The sequence below is a fragment of the Aulostomus chinensis genome, chromosome 18, assembly GCF_037954235.1.
Source record: "Aulostomus chinensis isolate RoL2024-O1b breed Wild chromosome 18, RoL_Achi_v1.0, whole genome shotgun sequence".
Classification (NCBI taxonomy): Eukaryota; Metazoa; Chordata; class Actinopteri; order Syngnathiformes; family Aulostomidae; genus Aulostomus; species Aulostomus chinensis.
In genome coordinates, this window is record NC_141337.1 from 10,501,139 (window position 1) to 10,519,459 (window position 18,321).

An 18,321-nucleotide genomic window follows, 5' to 3' on the forward strand; every position below is an offset into this window, starting at 1 on the left:
TTTTTCTGTGCGTTTTCTGTGGCATGTAATTCTTGGTGCATCTCATAATGGAGGTGTTGTATGATCCAATCATCTTGTCGCTGAGTGACCTCAGATGGGGCAGAGGCTGTGACATCCTCAATTGGTGATGCAGTCCCTGTTTCCATAGAAACTCCAACCCCGTCTCAACCATTTTCTCAGTAAACCACAAAGTGACCAGCAATGGCTGGGGAAAAGAAATCAGTTTTGGTGCTTTTAAGCTGAAATTAATTATAGAAACAGAATTATACACAATACACGTACAGAACAGCAACCTCTGTTGATTTTATTCCCTGAGCAGAAGTTATTTTTGGATATATCTTTTTGCTGAGAGGATGTGGTTAAATATGTTACATTTCCCACACGAGGAGTTCGGTAGAAGATGGGAACGCAATGACTTCACTCATGAGCAGTTTAGCTCATAAGAGCTTCCCTGATGAAAGTATTAATTAGTTGAACATGCTGAACACATCTTGTAAAAAGCTTTTATGGACTCCAATACTGTCATTTGGAGTAAAAAGCAATAGAGGATGAAAAGTGAAGTGAATGGGAAGGATCAGCAGTCGCTCATGCAGGATGAGAGAAACACCAATTATAACCAAAATACTTCAATTTCCCCATGATGAAAAATAATCTTTGCTCTATGTGTGACAGGGTTTATCCAAAAGCACTTCATCTGTATCGCATTTCCATTTCTTATTAAAAGCACAGTTTATTTTCACCTGTCTTCAGACCACATAGTTATCATTTGGCACCTGCAGCGACTAACGATTTGTCTTTCAATGAAATCAATCAGGAATTTAATAATTCATACGGAAATGAAATGCTTAATTCAAACAATGCATTTGTAAGGATTGATTTGAAAGTGCGATAAAACTAAACCGAGGGCTCAGATGAATTGCTCCCATCTAGTTTCCTGTCCTCTTCGCTTTCCTCAGCAGACACACCCACCGCTGTTTCCCAGCGCAGTTGTCAGAGAACAGTATCTACAATGCTTCAAAATACTAAACAACATGATTTTCAAATTAAAGCCACAGTCTAAAATAAAGATTAGCATTTATTTTCCAATAGGGGGTGTCATTTTATGGGCTGCTCTCTTACATCAACTAGCCACTAATGCAACTAACCACTAACTGGTTTCATGTTGACCAGACCAGCCCAGCAATAAATCTGTTCATGATCAGAATGTTTGGGCATTACTGAATAGGTTTGAGAAAAGAGTTCTGAAGGCTGTAGTTTGTGACACTGTTGGACTGAGTTCTATTGATACGTGTATGTAGGATTTTGCCCATCCCATTTATACAAAGTAAGGTGGCGTACAATTAGCTCCAGGTATAAGCCATATACTATATAAACTACATTCTTCAGAATAACAACGCATCGCACACAAGACTTGTTGCAGGGGGGGTGTTGTATTACTGTAAGTAGTTTTAATGTGTATGTTTAATTTGTGTATGTATCCCCAAGCATCTGCCAAGTCATCCGAGCTAGCAGGGCAGCATGTGTGACAGTGTGTTTATCTGCAGCATCTAAATTTCAAATAAAGGGGAAGCTCGAGTCATCCAGTCGACCAAAGATGTTTGCTGTTTAAATGATTAAGTGCAATGACAATTGAAATCTTATGTGCACTCCGTTAAAAATAGAGTCCAAACAGCATGTCAGCTCATTGTCTCCTCACTCTCCATCTGCCTTCCATATTTTTAGCCCAGTCCAGAGATTTTTCCAGACCTTTTGGGATGCAGCTTATTGTTGTTACACTTCAGATGACCCGAGTAATATCCATAGCAAAGGCAGTACAAGGGTATTATTTAATAAATACTCCTGAAGCTATAAATTCTACTGCACAGGCAAAGGTGCTCACATAACATTTATTTAATTCAACAAATTAAATTTACATGAGTAGAAATATACTGTACAAATATAAAGTAGTTGTATATACAGCACCAAATAATAACAGAGCGCACAAACAAACATATTTTGTGTCACTCACCAGAGCGACCGACAGCATAGGCAGACAGTATGGCTGTCCGCTGCAGCACAGAGAGGTAGATTTTCCCTTTATTTTTTCAAAAAAGGCAGAAGAGAAATCACTTCACATCTTTGACAAACAATTTATGGTCATCTTCCATCCATATATGTGGCAATGCACTGGCACAAATAGTTTGAAAAGTACAACTATGCAACAATCAAGTATACACACTACTTGTGGCAGCTCGACTTGCTAAACACCGTACAGCTAAAGATAGCATCAATTACTGAACATTCAATACTACATCTGCAAGATGTTGAAGATCATCCCTCTAAGGTCCATCGATAGCAAACCCTAGATACAAGATAACAGCTCTGACGATAGGAGGGACGGACAGGCACATAGAATAATAACTGTTCAGTAGGACTGATCTCAGTCTGACCACAAGCCTGGCTCCCTCACTCCTACAGAGAGGAGGGACTTCCCAGCATTTATTCTCCACCATTCTCTCCTCTTTCCTACTTTCTTACTTTAAGTATAAAGCAGACAATCACTAAGCATCAGAACATCCAAATGCACACTGAGCTGCGAAAAGGTGCAAGCATGGACTGATCCATTACAGCGTCTATTGAAGCAGGCAGGTAATTAAAGCCTGATAAGGAGCTGGGCAGTCTTTGGCTTGTAACTGCTACCTCTGGATGTAAAGACACATTTTTCTCAGCGACAAGTAATGTGGATCAATGCAACAGCAGTCACTGAGCGTTTTCAAGGGTAAAAGAGCACTGCTGCACAGTTTAGAGTCCCTCCAATCTTTATGCATTCTATGCATTGTACTTGCTCCTCCCAGAATGTTTAAGACAATAAAAAAATGCCATTTTGTTTCTGATGCTGTGAAACCAAACATCAACCCTTACTAACAGATGTGCAGCTGAGGACATTCGCTCTCTCTTTTTCTCTCTTCATCTCTCTCTCTGAAAGAAAAAAAAGCTTAAGAAAGGGAAACCCCATAGTCAGTCTGACTTTACAGCCTCGTACTCTTTCTTCAGACTGACAAAGAGATTTACTCTCAGTCAATATTCCTTCCACAATGAGAGAGAAATGAGTCCACTTTCGTAGGCACAGAGAGCAAAACATGTGTTTTTTTTGGGGGGGGGGGGTCAAAAGAGGCTACATCCCTACTGGGAAATGTCTACAAATGAGCAAGAAACTGGGGATGTAGGCTGAAGGAGAAATGGATGAGAAATAACAGGAGGTTGGTTGGATGAATGTGTCAGTCTTTTTCCATGCATGCATGCTTGCTCAAGGCACCAAAGCAGGAGGGGCTGCAGACGAACAGGATCAGCCCCTGCAGTGGCATGTCCCCCTGGGCCGTGTCCTTCAGTAATCCTGGCCTGGAGTGGGTGGAGGAGAGGTACCCCATATAGATACTCAGCTGGGTGCAAATGAACACACATGGGTGGAGGAGCAGTCAGTCAGACAGTCAGTGGCCCACTCTGTTGTAGTGTGATGCTGATGCGACAGGTATGTTGCTTTACTAAAAGCTTGACATAGCATGGCCATTTGTGCAAATTTTCTATTCCATGGTTAATTCCAAGGTCCTGGGGTCTTTAAGAATCTTTTTTGAGCACATGCAGACACCAACACCCCGCGCTTCCCCAGCAGGTCCTCTGCCCTCTCCTGCTCCTCATCCACACAGATGCCAGTAAGATCCTGTTGGACTCAAGTTCCACTGTCCCATTGCGTAAAAAAAGCCCCCAACACATAGCTGCGGTGTCACAGGACGAGTGAATGACGCTGGCCGCTGACGCGGGTGTGCTGCTCTTTCAGCTGGGTATCAGGTTGCCGTCTTTGGCCCACTTCTGGCCTCTTGGAGAGTCACCTGTCCTGGCAGGCGGAATGCTGTGACTGACGTGTCTAGTGACGCCAGCAATGACTCCAGCAGCAGTACTGCATAGCGTGTTGGGTGTCTGCGTGAACTCCCACTGTGATGGCTTGTGCAAATGGGAGTGAGGACTTTAAGGAGGGACATGTATCCATGTGTGTAAATATGCATGTAAGTGTGCAGTGCATATTTGTGTGTATCTCCTTGGACGATGTTTTGACACTGGACACCTGCCTGCCGTCTGATGATAAAAGAGTGTGAGACGTTGCTTCCTTGCCAATCCAAAATGGTCCAAACCTTTACAGACTAAACAGACGGTGTCTGTCTATCCGTCGCTCCTCACTCTATAATTGCTCAGCCCAAGTATGTTCCGGTATGAGCTGTGCCAAACTGTGTTAAAGAATAGAGGAGGTGCAGTGGTGGCTTCAACAGTCAACCCCTGAACTCCCAGCTGGACAATGTCTCTGCTTTCAAGTTCTTATGCCAGTTTTCCCCCCATGTGCTTCACAGGGGACATTGCTCCGATGTAAACGAGCCTCCCTCTTTCTTTTTTCTTCTCTTCTTCTTATGGACTGTCCAACAGGCTGTGGCCATCAGCAGCAGTATCAGCCCCATGACTAGTAAAACCACTGACACCACTTTGGTTTGAGGCAGGTCATTATAGGTGTAGGTCACTCCTGTCCCTGCAACACCAATCACCAAAGAGATGATTCCAAATGGGAAGATGCAGCGGTACCAGGACTTCTCCATGCCTCCAGTGGCCTGAGACAGGCGCTCCAAGGAGGAGAGCACCTCTGGGACTTTGGCACCAGCAGCCTCTATGGACTGACCCTCCTGCACCAAGATAGTCTGAGGCTGTGGTTGGCAAGCCAGGTGGCCTGTGGTACATCCCATCCTAAAGGCTGCAGTGTTAGCCACTTGAATCCCGTTAGTAGTCAGCTCTAGCCTGGAGAAAGAGAAAGAGAGACAGAGAAGGTATAGAAATAGAGGGACAGAGAGGAGGGCTAAATGAAATCAGAGAAATGACCAGAGCAGGAGCGTATCGGATGAAGTCAGTCTTAAAATCCACTCACACTCTCTCCTTCTCTCCCTCCCTGTCTGGATAGTTCTCTGTACACTGCCTGCTGGCTCTCTGGCAGCACATTGTACACTGGGCTGAATGCAGTGAAGGGGCATATATTAGGACCACGGGAGCGGGAGGAGCTTAGGAGAAAAATGGGGAAGTCCAAGTGCTCTCACTGGCTATCGAGTGTGACGTCAAACATTAAAACAGGGAGAATAGGGTTTGATGAAGAGCAGGAAGGGGGAGGGTTAACTCATCCCTCTTTTTCTTCATCTGCCCATCACTGCCTCTCAATTGTGGTCTTATTCTTATTGTCCAGCAGCAAAAAGCATCCCCCAGGGAACATAAATACGTACTGCTAACTGGAGATCAGGCGAGAACAGGGAATCCCTCATTATCGTGGAATGGAACGCTGTGTTGTTCTCATTTATGTGAGAGGAGAACCTCACCGTGCTGCAACAAAATAGATGGAAATGTTCTATTTATGGTGCTGCTGTTGCACTCAGCTCGTTCTGGCGTGGACATGAACCCCCCCCCCCCACACACACACACACACACACACTCTTTTATGTACATACAAACACCTGGAAACACAGATATGTAGCTGTAACAGAATACTGAATGTACATGTGTCATGAAAATGTAAATACTAATGAGCATGTCCACCCGTGAAAGACACACATGAAAAACGCAGGCAGCCCCCGCTCACCCCCCCTGTACACACACACACACACATCCGCACTGCTGGCACCAGTGCATGCTGAATGAAAGGTAAGCTAGTAATAGATGATTTCCAGCATGTTCTGCTTCCTCTTCCATGAGATTTAAATTAATCCAGCATCTGTCTTTTTCTTAAACTTGCTAATTGTATTGCTTCACGTTCCAGAAGCAAATTTCATTGAAAGTTGTAGTTTTTGTTGTTGTTGTTGTTGTTTTTTTTTTTTACTCAGGCATTGTTAAGGGACTCGCTACTCGCTACTCGCCACTTCGCTACATTTCCAAGGAAATTTACTGAAAATAGAGTAACCAAAGATGGCGTGAAAAGTCCAGGTCCAGTCACTCAAGGTCGCAGTCACAAGCAAAAGACCTTTATTTTGTTAACAAACAAAAAACAACACATGTCAGCGTGCACCCTCCTCAGGGTATGGAGATATTCCACAAAGGAAATGTTGTAGTTTTTTACTCTACTGCATTTATCTGAGCTCATCAGTACCTTGAAGAGTTTGAATAAAAAAAATAGAGTATCTGAGTGTTTCTGTTCAGTCAGACCGCTACAAGATTTACATTTTACATCAAAATTTTGTATTCCTTTCTATTCCTCAAGAACATTTTAAACTTATACAGATTTTGGTAAATGAATACTAGGTGGCACGGTGGTGCAGTGGTCAGCACTGTCTCCTCACAGCAAGAAGGTTCCAGGTTTGAGCCCCGGCTCCAGCACAGGATCTTTCTGTGTGAGTCTCCATGTTCTCCCTGTTCCTGTGTGGGTTCTCTCTGGTACTCCAGCTTCCTCCCACAGTCCAAAGACATCAAGAGGGGACGAGGCTGATTGATACTCTAAATTGACTGTAGGTGTGACTATGAGTGTGAATGGTTGTCTGTCTCTATGTTGGTCCTGTGATGGACTGGTGACCTGTCCAGGGTGAACCCCGCCTCTCGCCGTAGCTGGGATAGACTCCAGCCCCCCCCCCCCCCGACCCTTAACAGGAATAAGCGGAAGACAATGGATGGATGGATGGATGGATACTAAGGTTGAGCGTACCTCTACCAAGAACAGGTGAAAAGTGATAATCTTATCAAAGCAAACATGTTTGATGACCACCATTTGTCAGATTGCAAAACCAGAGATCAATGACGATGCTGTCAGCACTGTGTATTGACTAAAACAAAAGATAAAGTTATCAAAATAAACTGAATTGTCAACTAGTTTCACTGAGTAAAAACAGACTAAAATGTCAGTAATTTTCAACTGAAACCAGACTAAAATATTCAGTTCAGACAAAAATGCTCAATCATTTACTCAACTAAAATTTCTAGAAAGAGAAATAAATGAGGTTGACTTAATGTGACCATTAGACACAAAGACTACGGTCAAAAATATTTCTCAAAATTAACTGAAAGAGCGCAGGAGAGGCAAACTGTGTTGTGCATTTGAGTCATCTATGACTTAAAATCGGACTAAAATTAACCGTGGGTGAAGAATAACTACTATAAACAGCGGCATGACTTTGGCTAATAAGAAAGTTTTCTCCTCATAATTAAATCAAGGGATTCCTGCCCTTCAATCCCCACAGGGCTCACATTATCAGATTATCGGCTACCTAATATTCTCATATAAATGCCAAACATGCTTCCATTAGCGTGGTACAGCTGATCCTTTAAGACACTGTTTTTTACTTGACAGAAAAAAAACAACAACAACCGGCTTAGACTAGCTGAACAGTTTGGGGAAATTAAATCATTAAAACCTAACACAGCCAAACTGATGAGTGCACCGACTAAGCTGTCGATGAGCTGAAGTGGTGTCAAAGAGGGGAACTGAGGACTGTTTTTTTTTTTTTTTTTAAGGGTCAGTACTGCTAGAGAAAAGAGGTATTTAAGAGAAACGGGCATGTGAAGGAGGAATTCCTGGTAGCGTTGTTCTGTTTCTGTGGATTTGTGTTTGTGGAGGTGAACTGAAAAAACACTGCGCAGGGTGGAAAGCGAATAAGTGGGAGGGAATGTGTATTTATTCAGTTCTGTCTTTCTGTGTAGGAGAATGTGTGACATACAGCAATACTGGCATGGGAAAGAAAAAGAAGATTCTTCCATGGAAAATAAAAACTGCTTTCACCAACAAAAGGAAGGATAAAAAAAAAAGGTGTGAGATAATTGGGACAAAAAAGGGCATGAGATATTGGTAACCTGGGCAGGGCCGGGCCATGCCGGTGGGAGCGGAGGAGCTTTGGTGGTGACAGCCAGATACAAGCAGCAGCTGATGGATGCAGGTCAGAGGAAGGCTGAGTTGCGTAGGCGTCACTCCCACTGGGACCTGTGTGTAGTGTTGACGTGTTCTTAAGGATGCTTCCCCACCTCCTCCATTACTTCTTTCACACACACTGGTGCAAGATTGTATGGGTGGACCAGAAGCCCTGCAAGCACATTGCTGGAGTCTCATACAGATAATTTGGCTGCCATCAATGAGAGGAGACACGTCTAATCTTGAAATGCATGTCTTGTGACTATACATAAGTGAATTTCTCACCCGAGCAGCTCGACTGACTACGCTCATGTTGATTTGAATTCACTTAAAAGCAAACGTGAAGCTGAAGGAGTCAGCTGCCTACTCCAGTCCTTATTTCCCCTCCCCAACGAAATGTTGGCATTTTCAGCTTGACATACAGAAAGTAGGCTCCTAAGTGTCTCATCTTTGTGACTCAGCCTGCTTTGGGTGTGTATGTCTCCGTGTTAGTGTGTACATGTTGATTTGTACAGCAGGGCTCAAACACCCACGGCCTGCTGCGTGAACCCAGCGCCACCTGTTGCCCAGTCTGGCACGGCCCATGCCTTCCACACATCATCTGCGGGCTAAAGCTTTCAAATCCTCCCCAAGGACTTGCTTATGCTCCCTCACGTCACATTTGTGGCGGGTAAAATCATCGCAGATACTTAGTATTCAGCTCCATATGTGTGATTTATGTCACCACATTATAAAAGCTGAACATGTCAGTCAAACCTTATGACTAGAAGTGTATGAGTCGTATGCAAACAGGTAAAAGCAACCCTGGGTAAAGGTTTCTCCTGACAATAACAGGAGCACATGGAGGACGGGGTTTTCAGTGGAGAAACAGGATTAAATTAAGATGAAACACCTCTTTTGTACCTTCACGTCACTTAACTCCATTGATCAGCAGTCCAAAAGCCATGCAGCACACTGATTACCAACAATTATTTGCTAGCAACGTGTGAGAACGTCTTATTGCCAAGCGTCACACAAGGTCACAGAGTTATCCAACTGATGCTTTATTGATTGACCTTAATGCAACAGCTTGCCAATAATTAATGAAGCTAGTTTATTTTTTAAATCTGGTATCCTGTCGTGACTGTACTGTTGTGAGTAGAGTGCCACCTGCTGGCGAAGTCAGAGCTGCAGTCTGAAGTGCTTTTTTTTTATTTAAATGTTCTTCAACATTTTGTAACCATAAAAATCAGACACACCCAAGAGTCAACATCCTAGTTGTTTTTTTCTTATCACGCAGATTTTTTTCATCATCAGACAGTAGTATGACAGCACAGTCCTCTACAGAGATTTTCAAACTTCATTTACAGCTGTCATTTTTTTAATTCACAAAGTTGTTTCTTATATGTTGTCTCTCTCACTCGCTCATTACCAGAGGGTGAACTAAGTGGGACTACCTTGCTTGTGCTTGTTTAAATTAAAGCTGACGTAATGTCGCCCCTGCTAGTGATCTTACTCAGCGTTATGGCATAACACACCAGAGGTGCGGCGTGTAATCTCAACTGCATCTGTGTATTGAATGAGCTGTTCTGCCATTCTGCCAGTGCCTTTGACTCGGTGGTCCTTTCGGTGGTGAAACCATCTTTTCTCAGTCAACATTCACAGACTTTTTTCCAGATGGCGATGTGTAACAGCAGCATGGTGTTCCAACATCAAAAATGCAGTGTAAAAAGGGGCGAATGCTCAGTTGTCAGTCGGGCTCAGAATCCAGGACTATGGCGGGAAAACGCTGCCCTCCTTCTCCTAGCAGCGAGTACAGGTCTCTCAGCACACTGGGGTTGGTACATCCAGGTACAATGGAGGCGAGCTGAGGGCAAAGGAGCTCCGACAGAGCCTGTCGTAAACGAGAAAATACAGTCAGTACATCTTTCATAACACACAATGGCTGTCGAGTGTGTTTCAAGAGCGCAGATCTCACCTGTTCCAGGTAAATCTCCTGTTGCAGCAGTGCAACCCTCATCCTCAGCTTCTCCAGCTCTCTAAGCTCCGCCTCTCTTGTGTAGGTTATAGTCAGGGGTAGGGGTGCGATCAACCCATCCTCCACCTCATCATAGGCTTCAGCAGGGGAGAGACAGCCTCCCTCTGGCCTCCATCGATCCCATACTTCCCACTCTGATGGAAAATAAGGTTATTTTTAGAGCGTGTGCAACCGTACCCTAAAACGTTTTTCTGCTCTGTTGCCTCAGCTTTAAATAGCTACGTCCATGCCTAGCCACGTTAGACAGCTTAAAAACTTCACCGTCACAGGGAGGGAGATCTATCGAGGCCAAGGAAAGAACTGATCCTGCACTGAGGTTTCACTGCAGCTCTGTTTTCATTTTCCATACGCCAAGATGCACAGGCTGCATTAGCTCATTAGCAGGATGGAGTCATCACAATCATTTGTAATAAATTGCTATTTCTATTTAAGTGCAGTAAATGGTTTCCTGGAAAATAAAAGCCTCAGAAAAAAGGGTACTTACTTGTGGATGGCAGCAAATGAAGGAGTGTAGGGTGAACAGAGAGCTACAAATAACTGAAAACTTGTCTTTCACAGTGACTTTAGTGAAGTATTTGAACTGCTCAGGAACTAAAGTTGATCAAGACAAGGAAAACTCCCACTGTGAAGGTGCAAATGGAAAATCTGCGTGGTGCGAATGGAAAATCTCTGGGCAATCAGTCTCATTATGAATTGTATCACTGGAGGTAATGGAAATTATACTGTGTTACATATTGGAGGTAGTGAGTGAGTTCAAACACAGCTGGGTATTCAGAGTCAAACACAGGGTCACAGGAACCAGTCTCCCTGTTATTATACAGACGTCTGGCCCTGGTAATCCTTCCTGCTGTGGAATAAAAAATCCAAATATTTTCCTATTCATAACCAGCCTCATAAAAACCTGAGTTAAAATCTAATTAACTTAAAAATATGTTTACCTACCGTGTTTCACTTGGTCTGCAATATTCCGGAGATCTGCAGCGGTCATCTGCAACCCTTTAAGAGTCAAACAAAAATCATACTTCTATTTCTTAACCACTACATTGAGAGACATTAGCAGAATAACAACTGAAGAATGTGGAGGTGTTTAAAGGAATGTGTCAATCTTTTGCGAAATGCACAAACTTGCTGTCCTCCACAGAGCCAGAAAAGAAGATAGGTGCCCATCTCTCCTCTGAGCTGAGGCCCTCAGAGACAAGCTGACTGCTAGTTAGCTTAGCACAATGAATGGTAGTGAATGGGGAGTGTTTACATAGCACTGTCTTGCCCACTCAGCTTTCAAAACCTGGAGTTCCACTTCAGTGATTTGTGGTTCAAATAAATCAGGTTCAGGATCTTGGTTTGTCCAGAGGCAATCATCCTCATCCTCACTTATAAAGTCAGCCATGATTATTAACAGCAGTTGCTCCTCTAGTCATCAACAAAGGTTTTGCTGTCATGGCCGAAGTTGCGATGGTGCTTCTGAGGTGCTGTGTTGAGATGCTGAAATCGTTACTTCAAGTTATGTACAACCAGGTAATATAAACGCAGGCGAAGACCACTTTGGGCTATTAATGGAGGTACTGTATGCTAACCTGCCCATCCACTACATTTAACTGTGCTAAGCTAACACACCATCAGTTGGGCTCTGGAGGTGTCAGCTGCCTACTGCATACACAAAGGAAAATATGGCCTCCATGTTTTTGTCTGGTTCTGGGGAGGATGCCAAATAAGCATAATGCACAAAATGTTGGTGTTCTACTTTAACAGAATTACACCGAGTACATTTGCCTCCCATTTGAAAAAATGGTAATGCATAACTGGGAGAGAAATAGCTTAACACTTAAGTATCAGTCTAAACAGCTCTCAGTGTCACTTCCTACCAACTCTGCTCTGTCTCTCTCAAAAAAGAATTCAGTTGAGGATTTTGTCTGGCTCAGTACCTCGTTCCAGAGTCTGTTGGGCCAGAGGCTCCTTTGACTGGCATTGATGGGTGAGGTCATGGCCTTGGCGAATCAGCCTGTCCACCAGACTCCTGGTCTGATCAGGGCTACCGCGTGGCAAATCCTCGGGGAACTGCAGGAGTCAGAAAAAGAAGATAATGTCAACACTTTAAATATCCAGACTACCTGAAGGGGAAAAAAAAAAACGTGTTCAGAAACACATCTTTTTCCTACATCTGGGCAATGGAAATCAATAGCTGTGGAATTTACTTGAGAAACTAGAGGGTATTTCCCAGCAGGACACATGGAAAGTGTGTCTAGAGCACATTTTGACAAAATTTGCTAGAAAGAGGGAGGATACCATAGCCCTCATTCTCTCCATGAAGTGACTCCTCCCAGACACAGGTTTCCTTTGGACAGCCATGACTTTGTCCCACAACCTAGAAATTCAGGAGAAGAGGAAGCATCAGAAGTGTGGGATGACGTATTTTATTCTGACATAAATCAACAGACTGAATGTGGCCACCTGTTTTGCAGGATCTTCAGGGATTTCCATTCTGCCGCCTGCTCATAAGGTATTCTGTCAAGAAGCCATGGTGGTGAGGATTATAAGAACAGAAAAACGCAAACTATGTAACAAAAGGTCCTCTCCGGGTGTTTCATTTACTTTGGTCTGACACACTTAAGTCCATTAAGTTACCCTCGGTTTGGTGTGTTTTCAATTTGAAAATCAAAACCACCCAAAACGCACCACTACAAACCATGTTAGGTGGCAGTAATGCACCTGGAAGCTAATTCGCCAAGGAAAGTTCGGTGTTCAGGACGAGTGCGTGTTTCCACTATTTTTCTGTTCTTATCTTCTACTTTTTTCTTTGAGCCGAACATTTGGATGCTCTCTTGCAAAACACACACTATATCTGGTTGCAACTGGAATTTACACCAAAAACAAAACATAAAAACCAGCTGCGTCATAATGTATTAGTCCCCCTTGTGCTATGGAACAGCTGGTGTGAACACCCAAGTATGACTGCTTTATTCACACCTGCCCAAAAGAAACAGCATTAAGGTAGAAAATGGACCAAAGTTTGAGTTATCTGAACTGAACGAGGTGGGTGTGAAAGCCCCTGACGTGCAGGTTAGACGACTGATGAGTTCAGCTCTAAAGAAGCCTTTTTGGGTGAGAGGTGAAATGTCTTCATAGCACATACTAGAGAACATGAAACATACCCATTCTGTTGAGGCAAACTGTGTGCTGCGGTGTCATCTGTGTGCGAAACAGGCAGCATGTTGTTTGAAGGCGGCGTGGTTCTTACTGAAGCTTTGCCCAGGTTCTCGCCTCTCAGCACGCTACTTCCAGCAGTCTTGTTTGAGGTGTCTGAATGGTCGTGTGTGTCAGACGTTAAGACAGCGTGCTGTGATTTCTTTACTGCCTGTCGATGCCTAATTCCTGTTGATGTGACAGTGCGGCTCTGGATTATGTGTCTACTTATTGTTCTTTTGCACTGTCCGGGATTGGAGCTAGCTGAAGACCTTGAATCCCCTCTGGAGGACACAGATGCTCCAGGCGTTTTGTACCCTTGTCTGGCTTTTGATTTGGTGGTGATGTGATTTCCTTTAAATGGTGCAGACGGCTGCGTAACCTCCTTGGATGAAAAAACTGAGGCGGCAGCTTCCTTTCGTGATCCTGATGTTTTGTTTCTGTCGGGGTCTTTATTGGAAAGCCCTGTGCCGGTGCGGATCTGAAGGGCTTTCTCCAGGGTTTGCTCAAGCAATTTCATATCGTCTGTCTCTCCTGGTGAGGTATCTGCATGTGAACACACAACCATGCAAACATACGGCTGCAGTTAAGTTTGTAAATAATTGAATTCATATATTATATTTTATTCTTCCCTGGGTTTGATTTTAACAGCAGGGGGATTAAAAGTGCATGTAAGCAAAAAAACAGAATAAAATGCATAATAAGGATTTGTTAAACATGGGCTTTCTGTAATAAATTTAAAAATATTTTTAAATTACCTGTAGCAGCATCTTCTGCTAACTCTGACTGTATGAGGGCTGTCTTAGGTGGTGATGTTCTGTGGGAGAAGATTGCATGAGAAGCCAACTTAGTCAAGACATTTTATTTACACAACCCAGATTTTAGGCAAGATGGTTTCAAAGTATGAGATGGGCCTCCTGAAGGTGGCGCTCCAGATAGTTTCAAGGGAGGCTCACAGTGAATAGAGGTAAAAGAATATTAGTTATTGAAGCACATCAGGTAGACAAGCCTACATGACTTGATTAAAGATGGCAAAAAGATACACGAGTTGTGGGGGGAGATTTTCAAACTTTTCAAGATTCAGAGATTCATAAATAAAGTCAGGACAGCCATTTTAATATAGTAAATTTTTGTTGCTGATACTTTCAGGTACCAATATAAGTGTTAATACTGAGTCAATAGCATGAACACATAATAAGTGCAATATTTCTTTTATGGATTCATTAAATTTGTCTTCTGTGATAAAGATGTGAATTATCCTGCGCACACAGGGTGGCATCTTGTAAATAATACTGTGTAATGTCGACAAGAACGATCGAACGAGTGTGGCACTGTAATATACTGTGACCTGAGGAAAGACTGACAAACAATTTTATATTGTGGATGTTTCCAGTTTTTCACAATACATCTTTAATTTTTATATATGTTAACAGAAAGCTAACCTTTGTCTGCAGAGAGTCAATGGTGAGTGCTTCAAAAGGCACTGCTGGGATTCGAACCCAGGATCTCCTGTTTACTAGACAGGCGCTTTAACCAACTAAGCCACAGCGCCGGGTGAACACCAGAATTACAGCTGGCTAAGTTATTCAATCCAATCCCATTGAAATGACAATGAAATTAAGACACGATATGTTATTAATTTTGCAGACAACAGGCATCTTTAATACTTGACATGGCAAAAATTTACGAGAGAGCATATTAGCCGACTTAAGGCAGTACTAAACTCCTACGTAAAATGGGTGTTTTACATAGAGGACACAAAGTTAAAAGGAGTGAGTTAAAACATCCAGTACTTACAAGGTCTTTAGGATTTCTCTGTAGACTTGAATGCAGTCGTTGATCCTGGCCTGTTCGTCTTTGCATCTCTTGATAGCTTCTTCCACCGAGGACAACAGTGACATGCTTGCACCTGGATTTCTCACCGTGCCGTAACAACTAATCAGTAAACAACTTGCCAAACCATTAGTTTAAAACAAAATTAACGACGGGGTGAGCAGACTCACATTCTGCTCAGTTACACCTCTTCATGAAAAAATTACGGTTTATCGCTCGCTTTTGCTGCTAACCCGCGGAATGAAAACTTGACGGATGCGGAAGTAACATTTACGTTAACTTACTAAGATAGATGTCACCGCGGAGCAATGCTCAATAATCACCTCTTGAATGCATTTATAGCGTTTATTAGCTAATAAATACCTTACTTTTAATCGAATAAACTTTACATAAACACAAGTTTGTGAGCCCCAGCTTCACAACCACGTGATCTCGCGAGAAGTGCCACGGGCGCCGTTTCATTGAGCATCCCATGCACCGACGCAAAGAGCCTTCTCTCCTGAGTCGAACCAAGGTTTTCGTGGACTCTTTACATTTTTGATGAACACTCTGCCACCTGACTATGGACTAAATAATAGACAAGTTGACCAGTACTATCAACAATAATCTTTTAAATTATGATCTCAAGTAATCTGTATTAGATAAGTGCTATTAGCGACTCTGTGAATGATCTACTGTTGGCTCATTTATTGTTGATATACAGTTTTATCACAGGGAAATCAGTGCTTGATACTCTGAATGATACTGAGTGCTTCACACCACCCTCCCAATGTCCCTCAAGGGGATAAGCTATTACATGTGACAACACACATCCAGTAATGTTTAATAAATGAACAGAGCTCTGCTTATTAAATGAGCACACCCTAACACTAAAGCAAGCTGTATTGTTTGAGCATTTGTAGCATCGATAATAGATGCATCCCATTTACGCGTGCCAGAACCCTGTTATTGTGTACACTGATTCACTAGCGCAGTGTTTAGTAACTGTAATTAAGGTCATTAACTACAGCTGTACATTTTCTTCCAGTATATAATTTGTTTTGCAGCCCAACAAGTTTTTTTTAACCCCATTCTGCTGGATGTGAAAATAGAAAGTAAAGAACCACACCACTTTTACAATAATGTTGATGGAGATTCATGCAGAAACAGCAGTTTACTGCTTTTAAAATATGTAGAGTCCAAAGTAGTTGAACTTGATCGATGTTTTCTGAGGTTCTCATCTACAGAGATACTTCTGATACATGTAAGTGGTTCTAAGGCCTGTCTGATAGTAAACGCAAAATAGCGCCAATGTTACAAATAAAGCATGTATGCAGATATCTTTTTTTTTTAAGGTGGGAGTTTATTTGTTGGATCAATATGCAGTGCTGTGATACAAAGCTGCCTCTGCCCCACGCTTGCAGGACAGAGGACCCACTGACTCATCTACAGATGGTAAGACCCGTAGTGCGGATGACCACCTCATAAGACTCCACTCAAATATATACAAAATATCCCTTTAAAATCTTCTGTCTTTCTTATGGAACTACAGCAGTGGCACAGATGCCCCCACCAAAGTAATTTCATGTAATGTCAACAGCTTGCTGGCCCCACTGCAGGGGAATGAATCATCTTATTAGCTCATCTTTCCCCCTCAAACCTCCTGTGGCTCAGTAGCAAGGGGGGGGGGGGGGTACTCAGCTGCCCTGCCAACAAAGCATCTGACACTGTATTCGGCTGCCAGGCAAATATCGGCCACCAACAGTAACACACACGCAAATTTTTAGATATTCTGTGTACACAATAATACACTGATGGTCAAAAGAGCTCCAGGACATAAACAACAACCATCTCATGCATAATTCCAAAACATCATGCATGAATCATTGGCACACAAACACTTGCACAATCATTACAAAACCCATGGTCTGTAATTGGCAGATTAGCCTAGAATAAAGTGTAAAAAAAAAAAAAAAAAACTTTTTTGGTCCAAAGAGGTAGCTGTGGTCATCAAGGTATAATTCTGCTGTAAACAACTGTCACTACAGACCTTTATTGTACTTACACTATAGTTTTTGCACTATGATTTTGTACTGTATCCATTCTAATTCAAATGTTTCTTCACGAAACCTCATTCCTTCAGTCTATTTGTTATTCACTAAATTATGATCTTGCCTTTCTTATTTTTAATGACAAACTCCAAAGGGGAAATTGTAGTTTTATAGTTTTTTTTTTTATTTGTTTGTTTTTAAATCAAGAACTCCTCAATTGAATTCTCTCAGTTTCTATTCATGGCTGGTTAATCACAGTAGATTTACTCTGGGTAGATCATAACAGCAGTTTAAAAATGAATGCATGGTGTTAGAGCAATAGAGTACAGTATGACTCTACCTGTGAGTGTGGATGGTCGTTTGTCTGTAAGTGTTGGCCCTGCCACAGACTGATGACATGTCCAGGGTGAACCCCACCTCTCCCCTGAAGTCAGCTGGGATAGGCTTCAGTATGACAATATCTCAATGCTGATTCAATCAGTTTTTGCTATCTGGGAAGTTAGTCTTTCCTTGCCTTGGGACTCCTGGCATATGACCATTCAATTTTGGCATTTTTTTTTGTTGTTGTTGAAAGTTAATGGGATTTTTTTTTAGGAAGTTGAACCTCTATGATGGTTAACTTGACTTGTGCACATTCAAATGAGCAGGAAATAAATTTCCACAAGACAAGAAAAATAGCAATACATTTATTCCAAGGTTTTGTGGTGTCTTATTACAGGAGTGATCAAAATCAAGCTTACAAAAGTACTACAGTCAGTGGCTCAGTCCTTAATGTAGCCTCAACTACAGGAAACACTTTATTGTGCTCAAGAGACCTAAATTACAGGCTGTAAATAAGAATAAATCTGATTAAAAATATAGGCCATCTTTTAAACAATCTTTTTATTGCTCTGGTATTAAATATAGTATTTTATCTCAAAGTACAAATTAAACTATTTTCGAACTTCTTTTAACAAATTAAACACCAAGAGAGCCTCTGTTCTTCCCCCCTCTACATGGAATGGTTTGGTCCTGCCTGCCCAAACAGAAAACTGTGCTGCAGGTACCAGAGCGGACAGACTGGGCTGGCGACGTGCAGCCAGCGTCATGTCTCGGCAGCATCTTGCTAAGAAGAAATCTGGCGATCATAAATACAAAGAAAGATCAGAAGGACAGCAGAGGCACAGAATGGACCACAGTGTGTCAGACAGCGATTTTTTAAATTAATGTTGGATGGCTCAGTCTATGAGTGTAGTGGTGACTATTGATTAGCTAAGTTTACCAATTAGGCTAACGTTAGCCCCCAACGTCATCTTCATCGAACATTATATATTAAATTCTTACCCACTGTAAACTGGTATTTATTCAGCCAAACTTGTACTCAGCCAAAC

General features: G+C 42.5%; 2 protein-coding genes and 1 non-coding gene across 4 annotated transcripts; all 3 read right to left on the reverse strand.

Annotated features, from left to right (window-relative positions):
* Window positions 1–1,954: 1,954 nt before the first annotated feature.
* Window positions 1,955–4,998, reverse strand: LOC147245098 (transmembrane protein 100). The gene is made up of 2 exons (XM_086184934.1): window positions 4,943–4,998; window positions 1,955–4,815 (listed from the first exon to the last, which is right to left on the reverse strand). The coding sequence occupies exon 2, from the start codon at window positions 4,761–4,763 to the stop codon at window positions 4,374–4,376; it is 390 nt and encodes a 129-aa protein (XP_086041060.1). The 5' UTR covers window positions 4,764–4,815; window positions 4,943–4,998; the 3' UTR covers window positions 1,955–4,373.
* A 2,615-nt stretch (window positions 4,999–7,613) lies between these two features.
* Window positions 7,614–15,359, reverse strand: tedc2 (tubulin epsilon and delta complex 2). 2 transcript variants are annotated; one of them, XM_086184585.1, is made up of 9 exons: window positions 14,886–15,359; window positions 13,847–13,905; window positions 13,058–13,634; window positions 12,357–12,410; window positions 12,192–12,270; window positions 11,831–11,963; window positions 10,851–10,904; window positions 9,849–10,042; window positions 7,614–9,764 (listed from the first exon to the last, which is right to left on the reverse strand). In XM_086184585.1, exons 1-9 carry the CDS (start codon window positions 14,987–14,989, stop codon window positions 9,621–9,623), a joined length of 1,398 nt encoding a protein of 465 aa, XP_086040711.1. In that variant the 5' UTR covers window positions 14,990–15,359; the 3' UTR covers window positions 7,614–9,620. The 2 variants fall into 2 exon arrangements, with proteins under 2 accessions (XP_086040711.1, XP_086040713.1); XM_086184587.1 differs by lacking the exons at window positions 7,614–9,764; window positions 9,849–10,042 and adding an exon at window positions 10,057–10,755.
* On the reverse strand, window positions 14,567–14,640 carry trnat-agu (transfer RNA threonine (anticodon AGU)). Its single transcript has one exon. It is a non-coding gene; the product is annotated as a tRNA-Thr (tRNA).
* Window positions 15,360–18,321: the final 2,962 nt, after the last annotated feature.

Excerpts from the sequence above, each read along its gene's own strand:
- LOC147245098 (XM_086184934.1), bottom strand. The coding sequence starts at position 4,763 with ATGGGATGTACCACAGGCCACCTGGCTTGCCAACCACAGCCTCAGACT.
- tedc2 (XM_086184585.1), bottom strand. The coding sequence starts at position 14,989 with ATGTCACTGTTGTCCTCGGTGGAAGAAGCTATCAAGAGATGCAAAGAC. Across the intron at positions 10,905-11,830 it reads CCAACAGACTCTGGAACGAG|GGTTGCAGATGACCGCTGCA; the intron begins GTACTGAGCCAG and ends TGACTCTTAAAG. Across the intron at positions 10,043-10,850 it reads TGCAGACCAAGTGAAACACG|AGTGGGAAGTATGGGATCGA; the intron begins GTAGGTAAACAT and ends ATTTTCCATCAG.